Source organism: Piliocolobus tephrosceles, chromosome 1 (assembly GCF_002776525.5).
Source record: "Piliocolobus tephrosceles isolate RC106 chromosome 1, ASM277652v3, whole genome shotgun sequence".
NCBI classification, from domain to species: Eukaryota; Metazoa; Chordata; class Mammalia; order Primates; family Cercopithecidae; genus Piliocolobus; species Piliocolobus tephrosceles.
In genome coordinates this window covers 40,584,182-40,603,332 of record NC_045434.1, presented here as the reverse complement: position 1 = coordinate 40,603,332, position 19,151 = coordinate 40,584,182, and the positions used below count along the sequence as shown (strand labels likewise).

Sequence of the window (19,151 nt, the reverse complement as noted above, 5' to 3'; positions counted from 1 at the left end):
GCACAGAACATTTGATAATTTGGATCCATTTAGGAAACCACTGGAAAATAATTCTGGGAACTTTTTAACAGTATGATAAATGACAATACTGTGCATCTGCAGTGAAGCTGGCCTCAGACCTAATGCCTTTGGGGAAACTGCATGGATCAATTTAAAAGGATTTCAAGTGTAATTCTTTTAGGAATGCCTTTCGTCCCTCCATAGAGGTCCCCCTGGGTTCCAGGGCACCATAGGTGGTTTCAAGAACTACGCAGGTGGTATCCATCACAAAAAGCAGGGAAAGACTCTCAGAAAAGCGACAAAATGCTAACGTGGACCCTCACTCTAAGTTGGATTTTATTAAGTGTCCCCATGCTGGATGCGGTGTAATCCCAGCACTTGGGGAGGCCGAGATGGGTGGATCATCTGAGGTCAGGAGCTCAAGACCAGCATGACCAACATGTGAAACCCCACCTCTACTAAAAATACAAAAATTAGCTGGGTGTGGTGGTGTGCACCTGTAATACCAGCTACTCAGGAGACTGAGGCAGGAGAATTGCTTTGAACTCGGGCAGCAGAGATTGCAGTGAGCTGAGATTGCACCACTGCATTGCAGCCTGGGCGACAGAGCCTGGGCGACAGCAATGCAGCAAAGGCATCATCTCTGACTGCAGTTTCCTAAGGAAGTCATTCTTCCCCCCAAAGGCTCGTGACACTTGCCAGTGGGGAGGATCCCACCTGACTCCGCCACTGGCTTTCCCTGTGCTCCTCCAATTGATCCAGTGGGCTTCCCAAAAGCTTACTGACACACCTGGAACCCAAAACCCACCTGGTTAATAATCCAGATACAATCCCTTTGGGTCTGGCAGCACATGCCAGCCAAGTCCCAAACTAGTTTATTAGTTTAACCAAAAGGTAAACAGATGATGGAGATGCAGAAAGACAAGCATGCGAGCAGCTAAAAGCATTACCCGGCTGTCCACCAGGAAACAAATTTAAGACAATTTAAAGTGGCATTAAATAAATGAGGCTAAGTTTTAGCTACTTGGGATTTCCATTGTCTTTAAAAAAGGTAAATATATATATATATATATATTTTACATTGCAGTATATAAATCTAGACTCTACATATACAGTATAAATACACAGGGTGAGCACAGGGGCACAACACTTATGTCTTGGTGGCCACACCCTCACTCAGGCCAATGGTTTTCTATTTTCTTTTCGACCTTCACACCAAGAATATCAGGCTGGGGTTACATGTACTTCAACCTGCATGAGGGCTGCCACCCTGGCCATCTCGCCGACAAGCACAGAAGCACAAATTGATCAGGCATTGAAAACAGAAGAAAGTGCTTTTTGACTAGCTGTAACCCAGTCTTTACAATGTGTAGTCCAATCTCCTGGAAAGACCAAAGGAAATCGGAGGACTTCCTGGCCTGTTCTTCGGCCCATTGCCACAGATCTCTAAACTTTCCCTAGTGTTTCTTGCAGAATTCACATGGCTATTTATGTAACACAAATCCCGCACAACTGTTAGGAGCTGTATTACGGGATTAGGAAAAAAATAGCTCCATGTTACAATCTGCACTTCATATTCTGCGTTTGTTCTCTTTATTTTTGGAATAAAAACTGGTATTTTGAGAATCATTTCTTAAAAAGGACAACATTCTGAAAGTGCTTCTTACACATGTCAATATTCCACATATGGCTTTTAGTTCAAACCCCAGCACAGCTCAGACTTGGAAGGAAGAGTGTGATGGTGTTATGAGAGACAAAAATGTCACTTTACCAGTGATACTGTGATAGCAAGCATGGGAACCGGAAAACCAACGTTATTGATTCCATCTGGAAGAATGTACCTCTTAGACAAATGAGTCAGATAATCAATGCAGCCCCATCTCTTTCCCCATGACTAGGCACAGTAATGCTATAAAAGTTAATAAGTAAAATAGGATGCTGCTATCAGCAGGGAACATCTTCTGCGGGGCTACTAACAGGGCGATCACTGTTCAGAAATCTTTCACAAGCTCAAACTAACCAAATGTAGTCAATTGCAGTAGAAATTTCCACACCTGAGGAACAAATTGCACATAATAAAGAGGTACTAGGATCCAGATGGCAAAAGACTCCAGACACATAGTTTTACATGCAAAAGGCAATCAGAGAAGGCAATGAAGTAGTGACATTACAAGACAGGTAAGAGTTCAAATGAGTCACCATTCTTTCGCGCTTTCTTTTCTGGCTTCACTACCAAAGAACACGGTTATTTGTGCAATGATTATGATATGTTCTTTAGGGGAAAACAGAAATACATGGGGTTGCCAGAAACTGAAATGAGCTTGTTTCAGGAGCTTGACACCTCCAGAGGTGCTGTGATGGCTAGACCAGTGGGGCAATGGTCCCCCGAAGCTCCTCCTGGCCTCCCTGGGGTAGCAGAAAGCGGCAGATGCAGGCAGAGGTTGAAGGCCACCAGCTCATCCAAACCCTTTTCAAAGTGGCCTTTCATGCAGCCTGTGGCAGTTCCAGCCTCTGCAGTTGTTTTTATCTGATGGCACTTGATTGAGAAAGTCATCCTCTCCCTTTATAAAAATAAAGTTTGGGCTTCTTGTAATACTGGCACAAAGGACACTCTCTATTCCCAGGACTGATTCCATTTACTCGGAAGATACGAGACTAGGTTCTCAGTTTCTTCTATTTCCCTGTAAAAAGTGACCTCAGCTTCCCAGGCCATTGTGCAAATTTGTTTTTCCATAGTCCATACTATCCCCTAAAGTCCCTCTTATATATTTTCATATATATACACATGCATACCAAATATGTGTGCATATATATTTTTTTTAAATGTGGGTAATTCTGCATTTTAGTCTCAAATAAGTCAAAGAGAATCAGTGAATCATTCATCCTTTTCATGTCAAATTCATTTCCAATTTCCCCACAATGCCTATCATAGTGCTCTGCACACCACAGGAACTCAATAAATATCTGCTGACTTCACCAATGATCCTGGAACACTGGATGGTAATTGCAATCACCACAGCCTGTTCTCAGCCCCGGCCTGTCTGCGTTTGGCAAACAAGGGGCCATTGGTCCCTCCCTTCAGAGGGTGATTTTGCTGTGTCTGTTACTCCAGCAGCCCCGTTTAGCTGTCCTGGGCAATGTCAAGCTGGTCCGGCTACGCAGTTTCACTTGTTCTTCCATGCAATTCTTTTTGCGCAAAATGAAGTCAAAGTTCACTTGGCTGTTCATGGCATAAAAGACGTTGGCTGAGTCTGGAATCACAAGTTCTGAAAAAGATAAGGAAAGGTAAGGTGGTCAGCTTGTGGAGCTCCGCTCAGCACTGACAATGGCAGCTGTAAACCTTGCCCAGACACAAGAATGGGACTATGGCCCTTCGTGTCTGGAATGTGACCTGAACCAGATAGTGACCACCACCACTGCCCCGAAAATGGACCCCAGCTTCTCAATCCCAATTTTAAAAATTAGTACAAACGAGATTTTAGAAATTCACTCCATGAACTAAAGGTTTCAATAGGAAACGTTAAAGCTAGAAAAAAAGTACAGTAGGAAACAGAGGCCAAGAAAAGTTAAAGAAAATTCCCAAAATGGCAGCGAGTGAATGGCAGAACTCGGATTTGAACTCAGGTTTCCTTTCTTCTGCAGTCCATTTTCCACCCCAGTATGCAGATTTTCTCAAAGACTAAAAGAATCCAATGACATGGAAAAAACAGAAAATCTACAGCACTCCAGAATTCTACTTGAAATATTAAAAATTTTTTTGAAGTAATCCCTTCAAACGAGTATTTCATTCCCCATGTAGGAAAGTGTGTATTTTTTTTTTTTTTTTAATTTTACTTTACGTTTCGGGATACATGTGCTGAACATGCGTATCTTTAGTTTACCGTATTTTACTTTAAGTTCTGGGATACATGTGCAGAACGTGCTGGTTTGTTACATAGGTATACATGTGCTGCACCTATCAACCTGTCATTTAGGTTTTCAGCCCTGCATGCATTAGGTATTTGTCCTAACGCTCTCCCTCCCCTTTTCCCCAACCCCTTGACAGGCCCCAGTGTGTGATGTTCCCCTTCCTATGTATCTTTTAATATTTAAACTATTTTCAACTTCAATGATTCCCAAGTAGACATCTGTAATTTTCGAACAAGGATTGTTCCAAGTGTAATATGAAATCATCAAAGCAAAGTTATTTTGACTTAGTTTTATGTTATTTTATTTTATTTGTTTATTTATTTATTATTATTATTATTTTATTTTTTGAGATGGAGTTTCGCTCTTGCTGCCCAGGCTGCAGTGCAGTGGCACAATGTCAGCTCACTGCAACCTCTGCCTCCCGGGTTCAAGCAATTCTCCTGTCTCAGCCTGCTGGGATTACAGGCGCCCGCAACCATGCCTAGCTACTTTTTTTTCTTTGTATTTTTATTGTATTTTTAGTAGAGACGAGTTTCGCCATGTTGGCCAGGCTGGTCTCAAACTCCTGACCTCACATGATCTACCTGCCTTGGTCTCTCAAAGTGCTGGGATTACAGGTGTGAGCCACTGTGCCCAGCCTCACTTTTATTTTTATATTTTATTTTTACTATACTTTAAGGTCTGGGGTACACGTACAGAACGTGCAGGTTTGTTACATAGGTATACACGTGCCATGGTGGTTTGCTGCACCCATCAACCCATCATCTACATGAGTTATTTCTCCTAATGCTGTCCCTACTCTAGTCCTCCACCCCGCGACAGGCCCCAGCATGTGATGTTCCCTGTGTCCATGTGTTCTCATTGTTCAATTCCCACTTATGAGTGAGAACATGCAGTGTTTGGTTTTCTGTTCCTGTGTTAGTTTGCTGAGAATGATGGTTTCCAGCTTCATCCATGTCCCTCCAAAGGACATGAACTCATCCTTTTTTATGGCTGCATAGTATTCCATGGTGTATATGTGCCACATTTTCTTTATCCAGTCTATCATCGATGGGCATTTGGGCTGGTTCCAGGTTTTGCTATTGTGAATAGTGCTGAAATAAACATACATGTGCATGTGTCTTTATAGTAGAATGATTTATAATCCTTTGGGTATATACCCAGTAGTGGGACTGCTGGGTCAAATGGCATTTCTGGTTCTAGATCCTTGAGGAATCACCACAAGAAAGTATACAGTATTCAGCACTCAAGTGTAATGAGCATTTGAAAAAAACAAATGGAATTTAAAAAGGTAAAATGTGCAAGTCTAGCTCTGTGGTAGTGGGGTGGGGGAGGCAATCACAGAGGCATATGATTGTAAAACTGGACAAAGCGAGTCTTAATTCAACTTCAAACACTGAGATCCACCAGCAAGACTGATATGAGCAGGTTCCAAGTGACTCTTGTACATTCTGTGCACAAAGGCTCAGTGGAGAACAACCCCCTCAGAGTGTCCCATGCTACTGCCCACATACTCGTGGGTCAGTAATAATAGTCCTCACAGTTATACATCATTTAGCATCTCCCCATGTTCAGGTACATGATTTCTTGTTATCTTCAGAATCGCCTTGTGACATATGAAGAACCAGCAGGGTATTGTCTCTAATTAAGGACCAAGGCCCAGGGGGTCCAGCAAGCTTGCATTTAGGATCACACAGCTGAGGGGCAACACTGGGTCCTGGCTACCACTCGAGACTCCCGGACCTTTAGACCCACCAACCTCACCTTAGTGCTGTGTTGTAAGCAAAATGGTACAACTTGAGACCATCTTTTAGGCTTAGGATTATAACTATAACTACATTAAAAGGTTATAACTGAGAAAGTGTTGCCCCACAGCCTAAGCCTCAGCTGAATGAATGAGAAAACTTCCAAGAGGAAACTGAAAAAGAATTTTCCCAGAGGCTGTAGCTTTTAATCTTTAGGAGAAGGTAGTGTTCTAATTTCAGCCACTCTCCTCTACACCAGCGATAGAGCCCGGGGTGACATGTTGATCCTACAGCCTAGCTTGTGGAATGCTTCTCACTTATAGGGGACGCTGCTTGTTGGTGAGCAGAGGACTACTTAAGGTGGCTGCAATGGACAGTTTGGGGTCTGGTGGCAGAAAGGGTTGGCTTTGGTCAACAATATTTGCTGCTCCTTCTGCACTTGGAGAAGAGACCTATCCTGACAGTCACTGCCTGTGGAGTGACAAAGTACAGAGGAGTTATCTACCAGCCTGTTTTCTTCTCTCAGCAAATGCAATCCCCAAATTCATATTAGCCGACAGATACATGCAAAGGTGATTATTTGCCCAAAAAGTCTTTCATAAAAGATATTTCTTTAAATAACATATTCCCAGGCATATTGAAGCCTTTCATAGATTACCAGTTCTTTGCCTCAATAAATGTGAGTTAAATAGCCTTCAAGTTAGAGGTTTGTGTTATTTTAAAATTGATCATGAATAAATAAAATAACTCTCATACATGATTAATTGGAACGATGAGAAATTATTATAGGAACTGCTAAATTTCAGATTCACACACAACTTAGAAACACATTCTTGGGTAAAGGAGGTGTGCGGCCACCTGCGATGCCCAACAGACTCCCCTACCCTCTGCCTCCTGGCACACGGAGACACTTCTTCCTAGAAAAGTGTTTGAAGAGCTCAGAAAGACTAGGCAGAAGAAATACTAGTCAAAATTGCAGGAAAAACAAGAGCTGGGGAATCAGGGAGGGCTTTGAGATACTTAATTCTACAAGTGAGGTGATGGCACGGTTGTTCACCCTTGCACTATCAAAAACCACCACGAGGTCCCGATAAAAACAGTACGTATCCATTTTCCGCCTTCTAAGTGCGGAGCGCTGTGGACATGTGCTAGCCACCCGCCCTGGGAAGGAACACGCCTGTCTCGGAAGGATGCCCACCTTTGTCCTCCGAGATGACCTGCACCAGCTCGTACTCCTCGGCGGGGTCTGAGTCTAGATTGTGCTTCAGCATGGCTCTCTGGATCACTGCAGGGGTTTTATCCTGGCTCGTCAACTGCAAAGACAATGAACAGGTTTGTAAAGTACTTAGCTTCACATTTCCTGAGGGAGTTCTCCTGACCCTCTCATTCTTGCCATCTTGTGTTGTGATGCCTTTCCAGAACGAATGGACTCGTGGAATTGGAACTGGACCAAGAGCCAGGATCCCTGGTTTCTAGTCCTGGTTCTACCCTTAGTAGCCACAGATGATGGGCGAGTCACCTAATCTCTGAGTCACAGCGTCATCCGCTATTAAAATGGAGAGAACACTTGCCTTGCCAATCTCCTCCACAGTGGTTGAAGTTCCCATGAAAGAATATATATGAGGGAATTGTGAAAAATGTAAAGCATTATTAATCCTGGCCCAAAATTATCCTCCCATGTTGAACTGCTTCTATGGCACTGGTTACTACCCACAGGATAAAAACGGTCACAGTTCTGCCCACTGACCATTTCAAAAAGTACAGGTGAACCTGTGATTCAGCAGTCCCACTCCCAGGCATTTACCAAGCAGAATAAAAACATACGTCCACAAAAGGACTTGTACACAAACATTCATAGCAGATTTATTCACAATAGCTAAAAACTGAATCAATCTGAATCTCCATCAACAGGAAAAACAGAATAAATCGTAGTACATTCATAATAGACTCCTGCTGAGCAACTGAAAGGAACTAAGAACTGGCACATGCAACAATGCAGACGAATCTCACAAACATCTTCTTGGGCAAAAGAAAGCAGACACAAAAGATTACACACCAGTGGCGTCTATTCTTTCAAAAAAAGGAAAAACGAATCTGTGGCATTAGAAAATGAACCTCTAGGTTAAGAGGGGATTGATTGGAAAGGGCACAGGGAATCTGGCAGGCGAGATGCAAATGTTCTTTATCAAGATTTGGGGTAGTAATTTCATAGATATATATAGTTACTAAAACTCAAAGAATCAAACATTTAAGATCTGCATATGGAAACACATGCAAATTATGCTTCAATAAACATGAACTTCTAAGTGTTTTAAAAGCACAAGTTAAAGGTTTCCCTCATTCCCAGTTCTGATGTTCTCCCCTTCACCTCTCTGCCTGCCACCCAACTATTTGCAGGGTGTGCAGAGCAACATGAAAAGAAAGCGGACTTATGTACCATATCTTGGGTGATTTCTTTCTATTTGAAAGAAGTGAATGAAAACTCAGATTATTCTTACTTAAAAAATAAAAAGCTGTTCTCGCCGGGGGCAAGAGAACTACAGAAAAAAAGCCCCCCATGACCATCCTCGACACATACAGAAGTCTCATTTCCTCCAAGAAACTGCCATTGTGTGCCTGAGGATGGCAGTGCCGAGATGCCTGGCTCTGATCTGGGTCAGCAGCTGGTGTTTGTGATTCAATAAACAATGTGCATTACAAAGGGCTCCTTGTAAGCAGCAAAGATCTTGTTCATGTGTCTGTTACCACAACATCTGGCATATTCATTTACAAGGGAAAAGTAGGTGCACACAAAATTCTAAATGAGGAAAACATGCTTTGAGAGTATGAAGAAAATGCTACCTAAGCTGGGTCACACTGAACTGGTAGCAGAAGGCTAAAGGAGAAGATCTCCCCTCAGCGGATGCATGTCAGGCTAAGGTGGGTAAGTTATATGACCCAGCCAGGCTTCCTTCGTTCTCCTTACCTTAAACTTCCCCAGGTATGTCCAAATGAGGACAAGATGACCAAGGGCTTTCCCTTGGGTGTTTATTACTTTGTACCATCAAAGCCATGCTGAATGGAACTAATGATTACGATGAAGATTCCCAGCTCAAGCGGGCATCCTTATGCGGATAGACGGAACTAGCACTGATAGGTATCGAATGTGAGCCACATATTTCATTTTAAGTTTCTAGCAGCCACAATTAAAAAGCTTTTAGGATGGGTGTGGTGGCTCACGCCTGTAATCCTAGCACTCTGAGAGGCCGAGGCGGGTGGATCACGAGGTCAGGAGCTTGAGATCATCCTGGCCAATATGGTGAAACCCCGTCTCTACTAAAAATACCAAAAAGTTAGCCAGGCATGGTGGTGGGTGCCTGTAATCCCAGCTACTCGGGAGGCTGAGGCAGGAGAATGGCGTGAACCCGGGAGGCAGAGGTTGCAGTGAGCCAAGATCGCACCACTGCACTCCATCCTGGGCCACAGCGCGAGACTCCGTCTCAAAAAAAAAAAAAAAAAATGGTTTTTAAAAAGTGATATTTAACTTGAACACCTCAAATATTACATCAGCATATCTAATTAGTACAAAAATTGTTAACGCGGTATTTTACTTTTTTGTACTAAGTGTTCAAAATCCGGCATAGAGTTTACCCTCACGGCTCATCTCAATTTGGAGTATTCCCATTTCAAATGCTCCATCGCCATCCAGGGCCAGTGACTGCTGTAATGAATGCACGGTACTGAACGACGCTTTGGTGTCACCTTCGTTGACTTTCCTGTGACAGAAATACTGCATTCCCTGTGTAAGGAATTTTGGGAGACCGACTCCGTGATTGACATAATGGAGAGAAAGATCATTTCGAAAGAGTGATGGGTTCAGTGGTAGAAGACATTTTTCCATGGTCACTGAGGAGGTAATTTTACAAGGGCTAACTGCTGTCTCTTCTACTTTCTATGGAAGGGCCTTGGATTCCAGGGACATGAGTTGCTCTTGCAAAGCAAGTCCTCTAGGCCACCGTTCTCAGTGTGCAATCTATGGCCCATGGGACCCTGAAATCCGTGAGGGGATCCATGAGATCAAAATTATTTTCATGACAATACTAAGATGCTGTTTATCTTTTCTTTGTGTTGACATTTGCATGTATTGCAGAAGCTATAGCGGATGGAAGTGCTGGCACCACAGCACAACTTGGTACGGTGGTTCCTAACTACAAGTCTACTAGCTGTCACTGTATTCTTCAGTACACTGCACTCACAGTCAAAACAAAACAAAACAAAACAAAACAAAGCCAGTCTCACTCACATTTTAACAGGCTAACAGAAACGGAAAACAATGCCACTCTTCTCACTCAATAATTTTTGGATAAAAATAGATATTTTTCATTCAAAAATAAAATTTACATTAACATGCAATGTGTTCATTATTGTTATTTTAAATGAATTAATCAACATTTTGAAAGTTTCTCAGTTTAAATATCTAATGTGGTAAATACCAACAGATACAACCCACAGAGTCTGAAGCTCTTTGAAATATTCAATGCTGTTTCAGAGTATCAAGGGGTCCTGAAAACAAAAAGTTTGAGAACTGCTAGTCTCCCCTGAACCTGGACTGATTTATTTCCATCCTCTGGTCAACAGCACACAGCATAATACATTTCACAAAGGGACTTCCTGTGGAGCCAAGTTTCTCCTGAGAGGCCTAACGAGGAAAATGAGAGCACGAGAGCAGTGTGCCGTCCCTCCAGAACAAGCCTGTGACACACACAGCATTTTCATGAAAGGTGAGTGGCACCACCTGGTGAAATATGAAGGGCCACAGGAAGGGGTTGGCAGGAGAGGTGATTCTCACAGAGGCAGCCCATTTGCTGGGGAAGGAGGAATCTCGGGGCAGGGGGCAGGGGATCTTCTGCTCACCACCCTCGCAACACTCAGACAGCATGCACAACTTCTGACTCCTCCTGGGCGGTCGGCGTTTGTGCAGTTCAACCACTCAGTTCTCCCCAGACTAAGCAGAGTGCACGTTGACCAGGCAAGTCCCAAAACATAACTGTCTGGTGTACAAATCCATGCTACAATTCAGAGACACTGTAGAGTTATACAGTGGAAGTTCTCTCTGGTTGGCACAGGTAAGAGGTGCCAGGTGAACAGACCATGCTGAGAAGACAGTAACCACATGGAGGACCTTGGCTTCCCTGTGCTTCCTCTACCTCTCTGGCGCTCCTTTATTAGCCGCTTCCGCGTTACCACTTGCATTCTGCCTCATCCTACACTCACTCTCGCAAGACCGCATCCTCCCTGTGGGGCTTGACAACTCCCAATTTTAATCTCAGCACCAGCTTTGCTCCCATGTTTCTGACCATCTATCAGACAATGCCATCTGATGTCATACTGGTACCTCTGATTTAAATGTCCCTGAAATATCCTGCTCTGGTAGTTCATACCTCACAGACCCACCAACCGACCAGACAGCCTCTAGTCCTCCACAACAGTAACCAAAAAGTTGGTAACTAAATGAATGGATTCTACAATTCTACCTCATCAAAAGCTTTCAAAAATCCTCACCATCTCCAGCCAAATGGCCATCATTCAAGCCCTTATCCTCCCCTACACGGAACACAATACCAGCTTCCTAACTTGCTTCCGCACCTCCAATCTACCCCCACACTCCAGCAAACACAATGCCATGACTTTCTTAATGAGCAAATCCCATCACTACTTAAAAACCTGCAACAAGACCCTATTGCCTGCGGGATTAACACACTCCTCTCTGTGTGGGGCCATAAGGCTCTTTACAACCTGATCTTGGCTCTGTTATTTCGTACATTGGGAATAATGCTTTGTGAGCTCCCTTTCTGATTAAAACATCCTCAGAGGCAGAAATGTCTCGCTCATCTCCTTATCCCCCAAGCCTGATCTAATGACTAGTAAACAATGTTTGATATTTTGTTGATTCAATAAATGCTTTAGCAAAGCTTTCATGTGGAGCCTCCATACCACTTATGCCACATTCAGACCTGAGCTTGTAAGCACTCAGTGTGCCTTCAAAGAGGCGAGTCATAAAGATGAGGAGAGATGTGGAATTAGTTGTGGGATTTTGCTACAAAGGATAATGTGATTTCTAACACACGATTATTTCCCATAAACTAAGGAGTTTATATTCTTGTGATAAACATACCAGACCTCACATACCCGAGGTTATCGCCATGAGAGGCTCTGTGTGTATTCCCAAAAGACAGCCATTATTAAAAACATCTTTGTAATTGTCCTTAGAAACATACAGATTTTACAAGAAGCTCAAAAGGCCAGTCTCATTTTATAAGCATCATTGCTCATTAATCCAAACTGTATTTCTAGCTTGATCATCCACTTTACTAACTAGGTTTGATCCAAATGACTAAATGACAAAAATTTGCCATCGGGGGAGTACACTGCTAAGAATGTGTGGAAATTCAATGATAAAACCAGACACACAATTCCATAGGAAGGCTTCCAAAAACATGTGAAGCAGTGGCATCCTCCCTGGAGCACAGACAGTCACCCAAATTGAGAATTTTCAAAAGGCTAATACTGACCTAAACAAATACGTTTTAGCATTTCTTTAAGATGTGAAAATTATATCCTATATACACTGTGTGTGTACACATATATGTATATATATTTTATATACATACATCATTCAGCATCTATGCCCAGGGAGACCTGGAACTGACACATCCCTTCTGTGTGAATGCATACATGTATACACTAATATTGCGTGTGCATATTTAGGGCGGTTAGTCTGAGCGGCTGATAGACACAGACACACAATCTAAATGGAAGCCCGCTCCTGGGTCAGGGCTTGCTCCTCACCATGATGCTCTTGTACATGTTGCCATTGTTGTCTTCCACACTGATGCGGATGATGCAGGTGTCTTCGTTCTGTTGGTTGTAAACAGGAGGCAGCACAGTCGAGGTAATGGATGTCACCGAGACAGAGCGCTTGTGGATTTTGGGATTGTTGTTGCAGGACGGAGGGGAGGAGAGGGGGTTCATTAAGGAAGACATCCCTGAGGAATTTGTGTCCATGGAATGGATAGAAGAACACGATGAGGAGGACTCAGAGAGCTGGAAGAGTAAACACACCCCAGAAGAAAACAGATTAGAACGCTGGTCAACAGCTTTGTAATTTTCAAAGCAGAGGTAGATATTAAGACTGAGAGACTGCAGTTATTTCCTCCACAACAGCCCACAGCACACATGTATCTATCATCCCTGGTGTAAGCGCTCAAGTATCCATCAGGGGCAGATGCCTATGGGTGACTCAGTGTGACCTAATCACTCTATAACCACATGAGGCAGAGCGGCTCTCTTTATTTCCCTAGGTTTTAGCTGTTCTTATGGAAGTTAACCAGCAGGTGGCAGCAGACACCAGAAACTGGAGGCAATATGGGTTCCCAAAGAAGTCAGAAGCTTACGGGGCTGGAGGAAAGCCTTACCAACAGTTGATTCAGTCCTACTGCAGTCAGATTTCCTAGTGGGAGAGAAAGTTCTGTATTTTTAGAAGTTTCTAAGAGAAGTACCCCAGATTATATGGCTCTGCACTGAATATTAGTGCTAGAAAGGCCTTGGACATCAACTAGTCCCATACCTGTTGTGCTGAGGAACCTGAGACCCAGGGAGAAAACTGGGGCTCCAGGTCCACACAGCTAGTTGACAGCACCCCTAGAACAGGAACCCAAGCTCCCCGATTCCCACTGCTAAGTTCCCAGAGCAAGCACATGGCCAAGGCTCAGTCTGTGGCTGATGACAGTAAGATGAATCAACATAACATGCCGCTACCTTGCTATGTTTAGCACTGTGGGGCTTATGATGAGCTTTCATATATCTTATCCCATTTTAATTCCACAACTGTCTTGTGAACAAAATGCAGAGCATTATAAAGACGAGGAGAATAAGATTGAGAACATAAAAGTGACTTGCTCAAGGGAAATACAGCTTTTAAGCAGCTTCACCACTTTCCACATTTGCTAGTAGAGCCAACTGTACACATTTTCATGATGTGTATCAAGGACAATTAAGAAATGGAGTGCTACAGCTAATGTGCTTTTCTGATTAATTACACATTTCTCATCCATGCAATACCAATAACCAAAGAAAGAGGTTATTGGAAGAGGTACTTTTAAAAATCATTAAATTGAACCATTTAAAATATAAATTCTTACTGTAGAAAATTATAAACAAATTCCTGGAATGACTGAAGCTAAATTATACCATGTTAATCCTATAAAATATTCTGGAAGTAATTTATAAAATAAATAACTTATGTCTTTCATATTTATCTGCCTTTCCATGGAAACAGTATAGAAGTTGAGCTTTCTGGTTATCAGGCTTCTGATTAAAATGGAGTCTATTATCTTATTTCCTGTAGATTTCCTCCTATGGCATAACTATACATTCAATTCTACTGCATGGTTAGTTTACAGCCAGCCAGCTGATGTGACAATTCTCACGGGTAGGGGTCTGATTGTGGCTCTATCATAATATGGTTTAGTTTTTGTTTTGGCTTTTGGGTTTTTTTCTTCCTTATGTTCCCAAGTGAATCAACTTAGTGGCTCAATTTGAGGACTGATGATGGATAAGTTAAAAGCATAAGTTTCTTTGCAGCTATTTTAGTTTAGGGGGTGCATTTTCCAATTAATCATTCGATTTTTTCACTTTCATGTTCCTCTATCCAAACTCTATTTCCTTTGCTAGATTTTTCTATGATTCTAGTGACATTTATAGTTAAGATAAAGCCTAGAATATGCCTGGGTTATAGCAGCTCTAAACAGACTGCCTGATGAGCCCCCAAATTCCTATTGAGAATTTAAGAAGTGAGCAGCAAGTGCAAAAATCAATGTTTAGAAATCATGATCAGGGGAAGGAAGAAAGCAATGCAAATAAATTACCCTTCACCTTTAAGAGTAACCTCACAGTGTAGCCTGTGGGAAAGGAAGAATGACAGTCTGGAGGACTTTTGGAGAAGGCAGCTGTCACAGGCTCTCAGAGCAGGAAGGAAGTGTGGAGGTCAGCCCAGTCCAGCTATGTGCCAAGCAGGAGAACCAAGAGCCTTTCTAGCTAATATGCAGGGATTGTGCAGCCCAGGAACCACTTGCATCCAAGTGAATCACTCATGTTTAAGTCTATAGAAACGTATGACTCTGAGAAAGGTTCATCCAAAGAATAAAGTCATGACTTCTGCAAGAATTTAAAAAGCCAGTCTGATAAGGGATGGGACAGAAAAGATGAAGCAAGGGATGTGAAGGAGACGGCACACTGGGCTTCTGCATAGTTTTAAAAGGTACCATCTGGACCAATGTACATTTCCACTGTGCCACAAGGTGTGACTGTGATTCCATCTCCTTCCTGGAGAGACAGGGAGAAATCCCACAAAAATGTGGGCAATACCTCAGTTGTTACTTTCCTACAAAGTCTACCATCAGAAATGGAGCCTACAAAACCTCCGCGGCTGTGAAAAAAGTGAATGATAGAGATGGCATTCCAGATTTTGACAGATTCAATTTGTATGTCAAGTCACAAAGAATGACTACATCCCGGGTTGACGAAAAATGCCTTTTGAGAGCATGGCCAGTCTGTAGGTGTCCACAAAAGCTTTCTTTCAACATTTAGAGCATGAATGATTGTATCCCTGGATTTCAAAGCAGAAAGGTGAGAAATCCAACTAGAGCAGTAAATTAGTCATCTCAGTTTGATGAATCCTGAATATGATGCTCTTCCTGGATTGGCCACATTATGACAAAGTCACTTGAGGGTTCCCTGATTACTACTGTTCTTTTAACTCCATGTGAAGCAACACACATGGCCCCTTGAAGAGCAGCAGATATAAATCGAAGGATGAAACCATTGCCAACATTCTACCTTACTGACCTATCCATAAGCTAACGAGCCAGAAGTCACTATGGAGTAAGCTTGGTTAGCCAGAAACCTTCCCCAAATGGTGCAAATTCTAGTTATGTCATAGTTGACTCTCTGATCCAAACCCTTCAACCAACAGATTGAAGCAGATGTGTACAGAAGATTAACATTGATATTGGTGGGGTGCAGTGGTTCATGCCTGTAATCCCAGCACTTTGGGAGGCCGAAGTGGGTGGATCACCTGAGGTCATGGGTCTGAGACCAGCCTGGCCAACGTGGTGAAACCCCATCTCTACTAAAAATACAAAAATTATGCGGGCATGGTGGCACACGCTTGTAATCCCAGCTACTTGGGAGGCTGAGGCAGGAGAATCCCCTGATCCCAGGAGACAGAGGTTGCAGTGAGCCAAGATCACACCACTGCATTCCAGCCTGGGCAACAGAATGAGTGAGACTTCATCTCAAAAAAAAAAAAGACTGGTCTTAAGATTTTAAGATTAAGATTATTTTGGTTTTTAAATTTTTATTTATGCAGTCACGGAAAATAGAAACTCAAAGGAAACTCTTTTATCACCTCTCATCCGTTTCCTTTTTTCCAGCATGGGAGAATGTATCCTTGTTACCAATCCCTCATCTTCCCCTGCATCTGTGCTCTTTGCACTGTGATTTCAGAGTTCCTCCCACTAAAACTGGAGCCTATTTCTCTGCTTCATTTACTTATGTGGAATGTGGCCACATGATCGCTTTAGCCAATAGAATGTTGGTTGATATGACTCAAGTAAAGGCTTGGTATGTGCTTGCGAGTTGGGCTTGCCCTCTTGCTTGTCCATCTTAGCATGCTAGGGACATGCCCTGGGTAGCCCGTTACTCCAAAAATAACAAGAGGCAAGTGGAGCAGATCTGGACCAAATCTGTGGCCTAGTGTCAAGCCCAACCCAGATCAGCCACCAGCAGATGCGTAAGAGAAATAAATGGTGGTTGTTTTAAGTCACTGAGTTTTGGAGTGGCATGCTATACAACATTATAATGATAAATGCTTACCTAAGACAAAATATGGCACCAAGAAGCTGACACATCTCTGTCTCTGACTTTTTGCTCTTTCTAAGTAGTCCTACTTCCCCTAAATAACTCCAATGCCTTAAGCTGTGGGTACAGAACAATATTTCAAAGGCCGAATGAATAAACCAAACTGCTTAGTGCTTTTACATCTGTTTCTATTAGGAGTATCTCCCCAAATTGAACTCTTCTTTTGATGCCTGTTCAAAACATGACTTTCAAAATACTATAGGGTGATCCACTTAAAAACAGACATTCCTTGCTGTGGTGCAGCAAATAGCATGTAGGTGCCTGTATTAGGAATTATGAGAAAGGTTGAGTATATACCTTTTTTTGAGGCTCATCGGGGGTGTCCATGGGAGTAATGGAGCCCTCCTCAGCCTCTGAGTGGTTTGACTCGCAGGATGACACGCTGACAGAGTCCATGCTCTCACCAGAGCTCCCGCTGGCGGTGGACTTGGGCTGCTCTTTGGTGGGAGTGGGACTGGTGATCATGTCAGACCCTAGAAACAGTCTGGAGAAAACAGAATGCCAAGCATTTGAGCTGTTATAAATCTGAAATCCATGATTAAGCAAATTATTTTGTGTTGATTAAGCCCTTGATGTTTTTTCAGTCTTGTGTGTTCTGTCATTATTATTTTAGGAGGACATTCGCTATAAAGTTTCTAACAAATAGCAGTAAACATCTTGTCCCAAAAGAGTATTTCCAACTTCAAAGAACACATAGATTATTGAGTAGTAATCTGAAGTCTTTCTAGGTCGATGGTCCTCTACATTTTAACAGGCTATGGACCACCTTGGCAGGATCAAGACACCATCACCATACCCCCATCACTTCCTACCATAAAATGATCACCACAGGCTAAGAAAGGATGGCACTGCTTTGGGTAAGAAACCAAGGAGGAAGACTTCTATTTCCAACAATCTGTGAACTACAATATCCTAAACCCTTCCTCTATAAAACAGCTAGATAAGGAATATGAAAAACTCTTTTTAGTTGAGCTTGCAAGATAGGAAGGGAAATCCCTACAGGTCTTAAGTGAAAAAGGAACTGAAAACCAGAAGCATGTGAGCTAGTTCTGCAGCTGCTCTGGTGGGGGAGTGGGAGGTGCCAATCTTGGCGAAATAGTGATGTGGGTTTTAATGCACACACAGGGCCCAAAGATGAGGGTTTCTGTTTATGAAAGGTGAGGATTCGAACCAAAACTATATACAGCCAGGACCCACAAAGGGCCGTACCCTTAGTAAAAAGACAGGCCAGAAAAGTATCTTTCTACTAGCACAGGAAGACAACAGGGAGCCTGTTTTCGCCTGAGCATGGAAAGAAGAAAAATGTCTCCTATGAAGTCATGTGTGAGCTGGGTCTGTGCCTCATTCCAATTTGCTATTTATGTGGTCTAGGGGTTAGAAATTCTCAACCAGTGACACTGCTGGTAAACTAGACTTTTTCTTTAAAAAAAAAAAAAAAAAAAGGGAAAATCTTGCTAGAGGGATATACCTTCAGCCCAGGCTTCAGAGAATCCCCTGATAAAGATAAACTTGTGGTACAAAATTACAAAATACACCCAAGGAAATATTCCACTGAAAGAGAGAGCCAACAGGCACAACAGAAAGCAGACTTAGACTCCTGAGAACTTCAAATTTGAGAACTGTCAGAACAAAACTAATAATGTGCTTATTCACCCAACAAATATCTGCATGTCTCATAAACCAAGTTACAAAATAAGTATGTTAGAAATATTAAAGTATGTTAGAAATATTAAAGACATAGAAGAAGAAATTGAAAACTGGAGCTCAGAGCAAGAGATTCTAATAAAGGAATAATATAATTTGAAAAACATTTCACCTCTAAATGAAAAAGGTGGTGACTTAAATTTAAAACTCAGTGGAAGGATTAAATAACTTGAAGAAAAAAATCATGAACTAGACGACAGATCTGAAGAATATCCTCAAAAACCATCATCAAAAGATAAAAATATAGAAAGAACAGTGAAAAGATATTGAGAAAGCAATAAGAAAGCCCCACACATGTGTAAGAGGAGTTCCAGAAGACATGGAGAGGATGGAAGAAGGCCCATATCAGAAGAGATGGTGGCTGAGACGATTCCAGACTTGGTGAACCATAGGAATCCTCCCATCCAAGAGCCACATCCTGAACAGGGTAAGACTACACTCTCACTTAAACTGGTATATCAAAGACAAAAGGAATTCTTAACATCAACAGGGGGCCGGGCACAGTGGCTCTCAAAGTGCTCCCAGCACTTTGGGAGGCCGAGGCAGGTTGAGCTCAGGAGTTCAAGACCACTCCAGGCAACATGGGGAAACCCCATCTCTACTAAAATACAAAAAAATTAGCTGGGTGTGGTGGTATGTGCCTGTAATCCCAGCTACTCGGGAGGCTGAGGCACGAGAATTGCTTGAATCCAGGAGGCAGAGGTTGCAGTGAGCTGAGATCGTGCCACTGCACTCCAGCCTAAGCAAGCGACAGAGCAAAACTCTTTCTCAAGAAAGAAAAGGAAGCAAGGAAGGAAGGAAGGAAGGAAGGAAGGAAGGAAGGAAGGAAGGAAG

The 19,151-nt window shown here is 42.7% G+C and overlaps 1 protein-coding gene across 2 annotated transcripts in view; it reads right to left on the bottom strand.

Annotated features, from left to right (window-relative positions):
• Positions 1–830: 830 nt before the first annotated feature.
• Positions 831–19,151, bottom strand: part of RGL1 (ral guanine nucleotide dissociation stimulator like 1) — a 289,540-nt gene continuing 271,219 nt past the window's right edge. For both annotated transcript variants that reach the window (XM_023203464.3, XM_023203463.2), the window contains exons 15-18: positions 16,911–17,097; positions 12,483–12,737; positions 6,853–6,967; positions 831–3,266 (exon numbers count right to left, since the gene is read on the bottom strand). In XM_023203464.3, coding sequence (XP_023059232.1) covers positions 3,079–3,266; positions 6,853–6,967; positions 12,483–12,737; positions 16,911–17,097 — 745 coding nt within the window. In that variant the 3' untranslated portion in view covers positions 831–3,078. The remainder of the gene's footprint in view (positions 3,267–6,852; positions 6,968–12,482; positions 12,738–16,910; positions 17,098–19,151) is intronic.